Source organism: Oryx dammah, unplaced genomic scaffold (assembly GCF_014754425.2).
Source record: "Oryx dammah isolate SB20612 unplaced genomic scaffold, SCBI_Odam_1.1 HiC_scaffold_1, whole genome shotgun sequence".
In the NCBI taxonomy this organism is placed as follows: domain Eukaryota; kingdom Metazoa; phylum Chordata; class Mammalia; order Artiodactyla; family Bovidae; genus Oryx; species Oryx dammah.
In genome coordinates this window covers 74002831-74015553 of record NW_024070185.1, presented here as the reverse complement: position 1 = coordinate 74015553, position 12723 = coordinate 74002831, and the positions used below count along the sequence as shown (strand labels likewise).

Here is a 12723-nt window from a genome sequence, read left to right as displayed (position 1 = left end):
GAGGGCACATATGTATACCTATGGTTGATTCATGTTGATGTATGGCATAAACCAACACAATACTGTAAATCAATTATCACCCAATTAAAAATTAATTTTAAAAATTGCTATAATCATAAATCGTAGACATTTAGACTGCCTTAGTAAAATTGGCTTAAAAGCTACCAGGGGAATCTAAAATCCTTAGTGGGTAGTTTCTTGAGAATTTCCTTTCTAGAGAATCTTTGTTTTATCTCATATTTCTTCCATATCCCTGAATTTTATCCTTGCTGGTTTTTTGTAATCTGCAAAATTTGCTTACCATGTCTGATTTCTTGCAGATTTTCTATTTTGTGCATACATTATTTTGTATATACTGTATATGATGACTTCAGTGAGCAGTGACCGGTCCAGAGGTGCTCGGGAAAAACCACAGATTTCAGCAACACAGGCAACACAACTACAGAAACAAGTGGTCCAGGTAAGTTTTTGTGGAACTCTTGTTTTCTTTGTTTAAAATTACAGAAATTAAGGGGCATATATGCGTTAATGTTCTCCTTTGTAGGAAACGCAGGATTTTGAAACTTGTTTTTAAAAGATAGTTTAGGGATTTCTCTGGTGGTCCAGGGGTTAAGAATCCACTGCCAAAGCAGGCAACACAGGTTCAGTCCCTGGTCTGGGAAGGTTCTACGTGCCATGGAGCAACTACCCCTGTATGCCACAAGTACTGAAGCCCACACACCTTAGAGGCTCCACAAGAGAAATCACCACAGTGAAAAGCCTGCCCACTGCAACTAGACAGTAGCCCCCACTTGGCCACAACTAGAGAAAACCTTTACACAACAACCAAGATGGAGTGCAGCCAAAAATAAAGTAGTTTTTTTTTTTTTTTTTAAAGAAAAAGATATATTGAATTTTTTAAACAAGTAAATAGTCTATAATAGGAAAGAGGAAGTACAGAGTCAGGTAAACTTGTTCCTTAACTGTTTAATCCTGAACTTTTTCCTGCTACTTATTAGCACCTAGGTTGTATCCTTTTTGTCATTAATCCAGGTGTGTCCCTGGAATGTACTATGAAAATCTCAAGTGGAAAACAATACTCTGAAGTAGAGAGAAATCTGAATTACAAGAGATTTTTAAAATGCTGTCTTTTCTGGGACTTCCTTGGGGGTTTAGGAGTTGGGACTCCATGCTTCCACTGCACAGGCATGAGTATGATAACCTGGTTGGGGAGCTGAGATCCCTCATGACGTGCGATATGGCAAAAAAAAAAAAAAAAATTAAAGTGAGTTGTTGGGAATGGAAACTATCTCCATCTCCCACCCAAATAAAATTTTTGGAAAGCCATCCATTGAGCTTTGAGAAGGATTTCTAGACCCTTAGATTTCTGATTTCCAGAGAATCAAAGTCTACCGAATGGAGGAAGGAGGACTGCCAAGTATTGTCTCTACTAGCTTTTCCATTGGCCCTTTAGGGGTGGCTCATTTTACAGAAGAAAAAAGCTGCCCACTGAACTTTGAGAAGGATTCCTAGACACTTAGATTTCTGACTTTCCTTGTAAAAAAACGTTTGGTGAGAATTTCTCAAAACAGTAAAATCCTTAACCCTATTCTGGAAAGTGTTTCTTAAGGGAGCAACCTGAAATTGGGGGTAGAATGTGTGTCCCTCATTGCAGAAGATACTTCCTGCCCAATCTAAATGTCTAATGGTAGAGGTGTCCTGAGACACCCTATCGAGGCAGCAGGGTGTAAGAAGACCATGAGCTCTTTTGAATCTGAGTAAACCTGGGTTTGGGACCTAAGTTTGCCACTTTACCATTGAGATGTTATTACTTAAGTCTCTTTGAACCTCACTGTAAAAGAAAAATTGCTTGGAGAGTTAGAGAAACATTTTGAGAGTAGTACATATAATTTCTGAATATCCTTCTTCTAGATTACCCCCAGGTTTTAACATTTTTGCCATGTTTGCTAATTTATCCTGTTCTCTCTCCTTCTACAAAGGAGAAACTACACACAACTTTTCCTTCAAACTTTTTGAGAATAAAGTGCAGATATGGTGCATCTCTACCCCTAAATATTGCAGTATATAATTTTTAAAAAAGTGAAGTGAAGTTGCTCAGTCTTGTCTGACTCTTTGCCACCCCATGGACTGTAGCCCACCAGGCTCCTCCATCCATGGAATTTTCCAGGCAAGAGTACTGGAGTGGGTTGCCATTTCCTTCTCCAGGGATCTTCCTGACCCAGGGATTGAACCCGGGTCTCCCGCATTGCAGGCAGACACTACCATCTGAGCCACCAGGGAAGCAAGGATCTTATTTTATGTAGTTAAAAAACAGTTATCAAAAGTCAGAAAATCAGCTCATCTAATGTAACCTGTACATTGTATTCATATTGCCCCAATTGTCCCAATAATGTCCTTTTTAGCTAATTAAGTCCTTGATTATACATTGTATTTAGGTGTCAGTTCTCTTTATTTAGTCTTTCTTTTTTGAAATGTCATTTATTTATTTGGCTGCTGTGGGTCTTAGTTGTGGCACATAAGATCTAGTTCCCCAACCAGGGCGTAGACCCAGCCGCCTGCATTGGGAGCACAGAGTCTTAGCCACTGGTCCAACAGGGAAGTCCCTCTTTAGTCTCTTTTAATGTAGGACTTCCTCTGTTTCATGACACTGATGTATTTGAAGAATATATGCCATTTATTTTATAGAATATCTCCCAGTTTTAGTTTGTCTGATACTTTTTCATGATTAGAGGGAGTTTATGCATTTTTGGTAGAAGTACCACAGAAATGATGATCTGTACTTAATGTATCATATATGATGTATAGAACATAGATTTGTCTTATAAACTGGTAATTTTGTCACTTGATTATCTAGTATCATGTGAGGATGATGTTTTAAAACACTCTAGTTTTAAAAAATGTAAAATGGAGTGTGATAATGTTAAACTGAAAAAGTTATTTTAGGAGGAAAAATGGGCTTATTTGGAAATAGTAGAGAATTGCAATTCAGAATAAGCAAGCCATTGCAGAAGCCATAGGCAAGTCTCAGAAACAGAGGAACCTTATTTTATAGAGAAAAATGAGGAAGTTGGGAGGGGTTGTTTTGAACAAAAGTCATTAGAGAAAAGTGAAGTACAGGGTAATAAGGGTTTCTCATTAACTGAGTTGCTGAAATAGTTGATTTCTTGTAAGGATGCAATGTACATCTTTTCCCATTGGGGCCTACCTGCAATGTTAGTTTTTCCTGTAATTGACCTCTAGTGGTACTGCCTGAGAGTTTCCCCTTCTGGTCTCCTGATTCCATTTTAGTGAATTTTCCCTTTATTAATTTCACAATATTTACTTTACAGCATGCTTGGAAGGAATTAGAAATTATTTAAGTTCTATTCAGGAAGTGGTAGCTTTTACTCTTATTGTATATTCTGCATATGTTATGAAGTGATTATAATAATATTTGAAATTTTAATGAAAAAGGCCTGGTTACTGAAAGAACCCAGTGTTTTGCTTATATCGCAACTGTTAAAACATTTAAGGAAAAAGAATAGTTCTTAATTATTGTTCAGTTGCTAAGTGATGCCCGACTGTTTAGACCCCATGGACTGCAGCACACCAGGCCTCCTTGTCCCTCACTATCTCCCAGAGTTTGCGCAAGTTCATGTTCATTGAATTGGTGATGCCATCCAACCTTCTCATCCTCTGTTGCCCTCTTACCCTTTTGCCTTCAGTCTTTCCCAGTATCAGGGTCTTTTCCAGTGAATCAGCTGTTTGTATTAGGTGGCCAAAGTATTGGAGCTTCAGCATCAGTCCTTCCAATGAATATTCAGGGTTGATTTCCTTTAGAATTGACTGGTTTTATCTTGCTGTCCAAGGGATTCTCAAGAGTCTTCTCCAGTACCACAGTTTGAAAGTGTTAATTCTTTGGTGCTCAGCCTTCTTTACAGTCCAACACTCACATCTGTACGTGACTACTGGAAAGACCATAGCTTTGAATATATAGACCTTGTTGGCAAAGTGATATCTTTGCTTTATGCTGTCTAGCATAGGTTAGTCATAGCTTTCCTTCTAAGAAACATCTTCTAAGTAATTAATTATAACTAACAATACTTATCTTTAGATGGTGGGCATAAGGGTGATTTAGAAAACAAAATCTGACTTCATTGTATTTTCCAAATCTACTAGGTGACAGATCCAGCCCAAAACTTTTGGCTGCGCTAGAAAAGCTGTGAACACATTGTTCACTGTGAAAGTAGCTTTAGCTCGTTATGAGCCAAGTGAATGGAAGAGAGATCCAGAGGAAGAGAGTTAGTAATGCTGTTTTTCTTGGCAAGACTTTTATTTTTCCACTCAACAGTTGTATGGTGGATGTCACTAATGTTTGTTGTAGGGGAGGGTGTGTAACCTTGTTAACTTACCCCTTGATTCTGCTTTTTTTCCTCTGATTTCAGAAGCTGAACAGATCTCTGTCACATTCTAGAGCTCAACCTGGCAACTTTCCTATCATACTCTTAATTTGGTGCTTTGGTTATTGAATATTTAAAGTAATTTTCTCTTGACTAGGGTAGTGAGCAAAGGAAAAGAATATTTAAGGTTCTGATTTAAAATGCTTTATATTTCATCAATATGTTATGCTAGTGTTGCAATACTGGACTCCTGTTAAGTGCATCAGCTTTGTTGTGTCTAGATGGTCTATAATTGTAGAAGTAAAATGATGATACCACTGAAGAGAAATACAAAGAATATTTCACTCATAGTATTTAAGCTGAAAAAGCTGAGTTGGAATAAATTAGTGATTAGTATTTACCTTACATATGGTATGAAGAATGATTTTATGGGTAGAAATGTGTGGATGCAAAAATATCAAAATGAAAATAAGGAAATATATAGAAGCCCTAGACTATTGCCTGCAGCAAAATGCTGTTGGCAGTAACTTTTCTGCTTATAGTGTTTAGTGAAAGTTCGTCAACTTGAGTGTTTTTATTACTAATATTTTATAAGATATTTTAATAGAGGAGCGTTCTTTGTTTCTGTAACTTGTGTATATTTAGGAAGCACAGACAATTCTCTAGCAATTTTTAAGTTTAAATATTGCTGCCTTTAGAGGTATTATTGTGGCTATTTCCCTCCCTGCCCTATTACTTTTAATTGATCCCACATCCCCTTTTAGAAAGATATTATAGCCAAAGTCCCTGTCCTTGGTGTATCATATACTCTGTAAAATTGTTGTATGCCGTATTTTCTCTGTGAAATGTCTTGAACTAGGCATATTCCGCTAATAAACATCATACAGTGAGTGAATTTTTCCAACTGGTCTATGGTTCACTTTCTTGGATATTTTCCCCCATTTATTGTGTGTGTGTGTATTTAATTGAAGTCTAGTTGATTTATAACATTGTTAGTTTCAAGTGTACAGCAGAGTGACTCAGTTAATGTATATATTTCAGATTATTTACCATTATAGTTATTAAAAGATACTGAATACAGATCCCTGTGTTATTTAGTAATCCCTTGTACCTTAACTATATTTTGTATAGTAGTTTGTATCATTAATCCCATGCTCCTAATCTATCTCACCTCCATGTCCTTTCCCCCTTTTAACTGTCAGTTTTGTTTTGGGTCTTGTTTCTGTTTTGTATATAGGTTCATTGGTATTATTTATTAGATTTCATATATGTGATATCGAATAGTACTTGTCTTTCTCTGTCTGATTTTATTTATATTTTTAATTTTAGCTCCTGTTTAACATCTGTTTTTCCCCTTCTTTTCCTTGGTCCTTTATTTTTTACCTTCTTCCAGGCCTTCTTTTCTGGTCTGCTGAAATTCCCCCCCTAATTCATTATGAAAATGTTCAAATATAAAGAGAAGGTGAAAGACTTGTACAGCGAACACCCACAAGTTCACAATTACCTTTAAAAAATTGTTTATGTATTTATTTGTCTAACCTGGGTCTTCGTCGGTGTTCATGGGCTTTTTCTAGTTAGAGTGAGCTGGGAACTACTCTCTAGTTGTGGTGTGCAGGCTTCTCATTGTGGTGGCTTCTCGTTGCAGAGCACAGGCTCTGGGGAACGCAGGCCCCATAGTTGTGGTGCATGGGTTTAGTTGCCTTGCAACATGTGGGAATCTTCCTGGATCAGGTTGGCAGGTGGATTCCTAACCACACACCACCAGGACTGCCCCCTCACAATTACCTTTTTGCTCTATTTGTTTTTATCACATTAGACTAGCTATCCATCATGCTATCTTATTTTTTTATGCATTTCAAATACATCTATATGATATACCCCTGGACACTCTTGCTTATATGTCATTAACTAGAGCTTAATATTTGTCTAGGTTTCTCTTTTTTTTTTTTAGGTGAAATTTACATACAGGTGTATTTAAATGTATCAGATCACTTAAATATATTTTAAAATATATTTTTTGTATACATTTTGAGTAACCCAGCCTCCTATCAAGATATAGAACATCACCTTCATCCCAGAAAGTTGTGCTCATTTTATTTTCTTGGTATAGACACCTGCTTTAGGGTCCTGGTGATTTTACGTACTATTGACTGCTTTCCACTTTGCCCCCCATTCTCGTTTCTCTCATTCTTTGTGCCTCTTTTCATTGGATTCTCACAGGTTTCTTATGACGAATGTAGGCCGAGTTCTCCCAGATCTTGCACTTATTGCAGTCACTTTTCTCAGTCTGTAAGTATAAAGTGATAAAAGAAACATCTCCTTTTACATCCCTTCCTTCTCTTGGCCACGCTAGCCTGGACTCTCATGACTGCTTTCTTAAAGACTGTTCAAATAGCTTCTTCCCTAGTTGGGAGGCAGCATGATTGTTAACACTGGATACCCCACACCTCTGGTAGTTAGGAGGCCTGTGCCAGTAACACTTAGCATAAAGTATGGGTAAATTACATAGGGGTGCAGTATGCAGTTGAACTGGATTACTACCTCTGAGATCTTCCTAGCCATAAAACAGAAGCTGTACTTTGTTATTTAATAATTTTTATAATAGGAACTTTTGGATCTTATAGGAAGATAATTCTTCATTGATGAACAGTTTCATGATGGTTGTTTACCAAATTACTGTTGGCCCTATACTGTATAATACTTGTACTATGCTTTTCAAGTTTGGGCGTTTTCCTGAGAGAGAGAGATTGAGTGAGTGAGTGTGTGTGTATGTGTGTGTTGGCATTTTAGCCATAAGAATTTAGTTCATGCATATATTCTACTTTCCTCACTTAATTGTCGAAAGACTTTGTTTAGACTCTCCAGTACACATGGCTGGAACAAACATCTTATTTTGTTCTTGATGTTAGGAGGAAAGCTTTCAGTTGTCTTTCACCAGTAAGTAGATGGTTAAAGTTGTTGGTTTAAGTTAAAGTTATTATTAAGTTGAGGAAGTTCCCTTCTATTTCTAATTTGTTGGAGTTTGTTTATCCTAAAGGGGTTCAGTTCAGTTCAGTTCAGTTCAGTCGCTCAGTTGTGTCCGACTCTTTGCGACCCCATGAACCGCAGCACGCCAGGCCTCCCTGTCCATCACGAACTGCCAGAGCCTACCCAAACTTGTGTCCATTGAGTCAGTGATGCCGTCCAGCCATCTCATCCTCTCTCATCCCCTTCTCCTCCTGCCCTCAATCTTTCCCAGCATCAGGGTCTTTTCAAATGAGTCAGCTCTTCACATCAGGTGGCCAAAGTATTGGAGTTTCAGCTTCAACATCAGTCCTTCCAATGAACACCCAGGACTGATCTCCTTTAGGATGGACTGGTTGGATGTCCTTGCAGTCCAAGGGCTTCTCAAGAGTCTTCTCCAACCCCACAGTTCAAAAGCATCAATTCTTTGGTGCTCAGCTTTCTTTATAATCCAACTCTCACATCCATACCTGACTACTGGAAAAACCAAAGCTTTGATTAGATGGACCTTTGTTGGCAAAGTAATGTCTCTGCTTTTTAATGTGCTGTCTAGGTTGGTCATAACTTTCCTTCCAAGGAGTGAGTGTCTTTTAATTTCATGGCTACAGTATCTGCAGTGATCTTTGAAGCCCATAAAAATAAAGTCGGCCACTGTTTCCCCATCTGTTTGCCATGAAGTGATGGGACCTGTTGTGATGATGTTAGTTTTCTGAATGTTGAGCTTTAAGCCTGAAGGGGTACTGGATCTTATTAAATTCTTTTTCTGTGTCTACTGAAATAATCATGTTTTGTCTGTTATTCTCTTAATATGATATATTACGTTAAGTTTGCATTCTTGAGATAAACTTAACTTGGTCACAGTATATATTCTTTTTTTGTGTGTTGCTGGTATGCTAGGGTTTGCCAGGATTTTGTAGGGGGAATATTTTTCTGTAGTTGTGTTTTCTTGTGATGTCTTTGCTTTTGGTATCAGGGTAATACTGGCCTTATAGAATGCATTAGGATGGTTCCCTTTTCTATGTTTTGGAAAAGTTTGTGAAAAATTGATGATTGGTGTTCTTTCATTGTTTGATAGGATTTACCAGTGAAGTCATCTGGGCCTGAGTTTCTCTGTGGGAGCTTCTTTTTGACTAATTCAATCACTGTTACAGATTTTTAGTCTTTCTTGAGTCAGTTTCAGGAGTTTGCATCTTTTTAGGAATTTGCCTTTTAGACAGAATTGTTGACTTCTGTCTAGGTTATTCATCTAGATGGCATAAACTTGAACATGGTTATTTTCTTACAATCCTTTTAATTCTCCTGAAGTTTGTAGTGATGTTTCTCATTTCATTCCTAATTTTAATAACTTGAGACTTCTGTCTTTTTTCTTGGTTGTTCTAGCTAAGAGGTTTATAATTTTAAGATTTGGAAAAAAAAAAGTTGGAAAATGATAGAGGTCTCTACAACATTTATCCAGCTTCCCTTAATCCTAGCATTTTATATTAAATATTGGCAAAGTTTTTCCAGAAAGGGCCAGATGACAAATACTTTCTGGCCTGCAGGCCACATGCAGTCTCTGTTGCATGTTCTTTCTTTCTTTGTTTTTGTTGATTACAACATTTTTAAATGCTGAAAACCTTTCTTAGCTGGCACATCATACAAAATCATACTGACTTCTGTCCTATGTAATTATTTGTCAAGAGGAAGATAACACTGGCACAATATTATTAAATAAATACAGACTTTATTTGGACTTCTCTAGTTTTTCCACTAAGGTCTCTTTTCTGTTCCAGGATCCGATCCAATTTGTTGTCATGTCTCCTTAGTCTCTTCTGATCTGCAACAGTTTTTCATGACCATTTACACATTTGAAGAGTATATTGATACATTTTAAAAATAATTACTTGGTTACCTATCCTCCAAAAGTGAATACTTAATATTAAAAATATTATGAACTTACAAGTTTTACCATTTAAAGGGTTTTAGTTATTCCTAGTTGTTTTTTTTTCTTTAATGTTGAAATTATCCCATCTTTAGCCAGGTCTCTTGAAATTGGATCCTGAGGACTTTTTGACTTGGTTTTAGTAATCTTTGATAGTTTCTTCATAAGCTGGCATTATAAATTACTCCAGACTTCTCTTGTATAATTTCTGCTGCATACCTTGATCAGACAATTGCGCTAGGGTATCCTGGCATCTTTTAGTGGGAAATGGCACTTAGAGACCTCCATCTGGTAACGGATTTGGGTTTGTCATTGTTTATAGGTCTCTCCAGTGGACAGACTGAAAAGTAAAAATGCCTCATGAGTTAATAATGCTGATAGTTCAAATTCAGGACTACAGAATTTTCATTTTCATTTATATTACATTTTCATTACTTCTACACTGAGAATCCTAGTTTCTTCAGAACCCAGGGGTTGGCGTAATTAGAATATCCCCAAATTACTCATTTGCTTTATCTCACATTATGTGTATATACAGCCTTTAAAATAACAGTGCTAAAACTATTACCGTATCTTCCCCATTTTTACACCATCTCTCCTGTGCCCAGTGCTATTTTTATTTATACACAGTTTTCAACTTAGGGAACTTGACCTTTTTCATTCCAGGGGCCTCCATAAACGTTACCTTGTTTTTATGTAATATCTTGGTCATTGGCATCAGGTTTCAACATACTGAATATAAATGTTTACATTCTTTGCTGGAACAACAATGTGTGTATTAGTTCTGATTCTGTAAAAAAAAAAAATTTTTTTTGAATTTAGAATTTTCAGCTTTACCTTGAAATCAGTTGATAGAAGAAATGTCTAATTGAGTAGTTTCTTCAGATGTGAAATTTCAATGAAACTGCTTAGCTTATTTGCTTCAGCTCCTTCTGTAGCAGCTTTTAAACTCCCAGGATAATCACACTTGTACATCTGAGTGCCTCGGTTTTTATTAGTATTGGTGAAAATTATTCAACAACCAACAGGCACTCTGTGTATAGACCTGGGAAGTAAGTGTCTCCAGTTCTTGAACACAACAGGGATCTCATAGCCACACTTGTTTTTGCCATTTGCTGTCTCATAATGTGACTCATAATGTGGAACCATTGTCAGCTGTCATTCTATTGTTTCTTGACATAGCCAGCGTTTCTGGTTATCTTGAATAGTCACTCTGCCAGACCTTAGTAATTTGTCATCTGCTCTCTTTTATGAGGGTCACTACATGGTTTTTTGCTATGACAGCCTTATTAATAACCTTGAAAACATATTTTACTTGATAGAGCCCTCAAGTGAAAAAAATGATGTGACTGCTAATGCCAGCACAAAGGACAGATTGGTGCACTCACTTTTCCAGGGTACAGCCTTTGGTATTCATGGCACCTGAATCAGCCGATAAGGTCCATCTGGAACTTGTGGGAGTCCCCTTCTATCCCTCTTTAAATAGTATCCTATACCTACATGCCCTGTTTGTGTGCCAGTTAGTTGTATACTGTACTTTCTCCATTTGAGACATCATCTAGTTTTATGTCTACAATAAATATTGTGACTGTTAAGCATGTACTTAGGTCAGTATCTCTAGTCATTTAAATTATTTACCTGAAGCCAATGCTGTTGTTGATTCCCCAGGAAAGGCTCATGGGAATAATCATCCCAGTGTTTTATGGTGCTGGTAATGAGTTATGCCCTTTGTATTTGACTTTAAAGTCATTTTTTTTGGCTATACATGTTTGGCTCTTATTTCCTCTACTTGAATATCTTAAAATGTTTATTTTCTTTTTGCATTAAAGCATTGCTCTTGACAAGTTTATTGATAACTCTGATTTCTTTCCCTTAGAAGTCTTGTTATTTCTGCCTACATACACATGGATATATTTGTTTTAAAGTCCAGCTATTTTACTAAAAAATACCCTAGTGTGGATTGTTATGCATTGATGTTCTTAAGTATGGTGTTTTTGTTCAAAAATTTAAACATTATTCTATTTGCTTTCCAGACATTTTTCTTGAATTTTAGTTTTAAATCTTTGTACTGTTCCCTTTCTGTCCTTGTCATCTTCAGAGACTTGTATTCTCCACAGATTGAGGTTGGGTTGTCTTTTGCCCACATTCAACATTTGACACTTTGTTTTCTCCCATTCCTTTATTAAATTTCCTTTTTTGAATTTCGTTTTTACTTTTAAGTATATTTCCTCTTCTGCCTTTTATTTCTCTTAAGCATTAATTGTTAAGTTTATTTTTGTGTTCTTTTCAGTTTAGTTTTCACTTTCATTTCTAAGTTAGAAAAATGTAGACATAAAATGTTATTTTTTTATGTTATTATCTTTTTCTTCATCGTCAGTCTTTTAGTACATATTGAAACAGAAGATAGTGGTTTTACTTTTTTCCCTAGGCACCTTTTTTGGTGTACTGTCATTGGTTATGGGGGGTATTACCTTGCTTATTCTTTTTCTCTGATACTAACTTTGTATTGGGTTTGACCTTTAGTTTTAGATTGCTCATTTTTATGTGAACTGAGTCTTAAACTTTTACATGGCAACATGGTTCAGAGTGGCTTTTCTCATTTCAGTGTTTCCTCTTTACCTATGTAATTATGTTGGCTTGCTTTCTGAGATTTCCTGGCTTTGTTCTGTTCCCCTAATGTGGACTTTTTTTGGAATTTTCTGTATATGTGGCCCAATTTTGATTCTACTTCCAGTATTTTCTCTTGATGGGAACTTTAGCTGGTCAGTTCAGTTCAGTTCGGTTGCTCAGTCTTGTCCGACTCTTTGAGACCTCATGAACTGCAGCATGCCAGGCCTCCCTGTCCATCACCAACTCCTGGAGCCTACCCAGACTCATGTCCATTGAGTCAGTGATGCCATCCAACCATCTCATCCTCTGTCGTCCCCTTCTTCTCCTGCCCTCAATCTTTCCCAGCATCAGGGTCTTTTCAAATGAGTCAGCTCTTCGCATCAAGTGGCCAAAGTATTGGAGTTTCAGCTTCAACATCAGTCCTTCCAGTGAACACCCAGGACTGATCTCCTTTAGGATGGACTGGTTGGATCTCCTTGCAGTCCAAGGGCTTCTCAAGAGTCTTCTCCAACCCCAGTTCAAAAGCATCAATTTTTTGGTGCTCAGCTTTCTTTATAATCCAACTCTCATATCCATACCTGACTACTGGAAAAACCATAGGTTTGACTAGATGGACCTTTGTTGGCAAAGTAATGTCTCTGCTTTTTAATGTGCTGTCTAGGTTGGTCGTAACTTTCCTTCCAAGGAGTATAAGCGTCTTTTAATTTCATGGTTGCTGGTCAGTTTCAGTAGTTTATGATGGTACTACTCCTGCCTATTTCAATCTTTCTGCAATCTTGTAACTTAGTGTGCTATTGGAGTTGTCAAAAC

General features: G+C 37.0%; 1 protein-coding gene across 3 annotated transcripts in view; it reads left to right on the top strand.

Moving 5' to 3' along the window:
• The window catches only part of LOC120866311 (ubiquitin-associated protein 2), a 112316-nt gene that overhangs the window by 31684 nt on the left and 67909 nt on the right, over positions 1-12723 (top strand). For all 3 annotated transcript variants that reach the window (XM_040243966.1, XM_040243975.1, XM_040243955.1), the window contains exon 2: positions 321-460. In XM_040243966.1, coding sequence (XP_040099900.1) covers positions 362-460 — 99 coding nt within the window. In that variant the 5' untranslated portion in view covers positions 321-361. The remainder of the gene's footprint in view (positions 1-320; positions 461-12723) is intronic.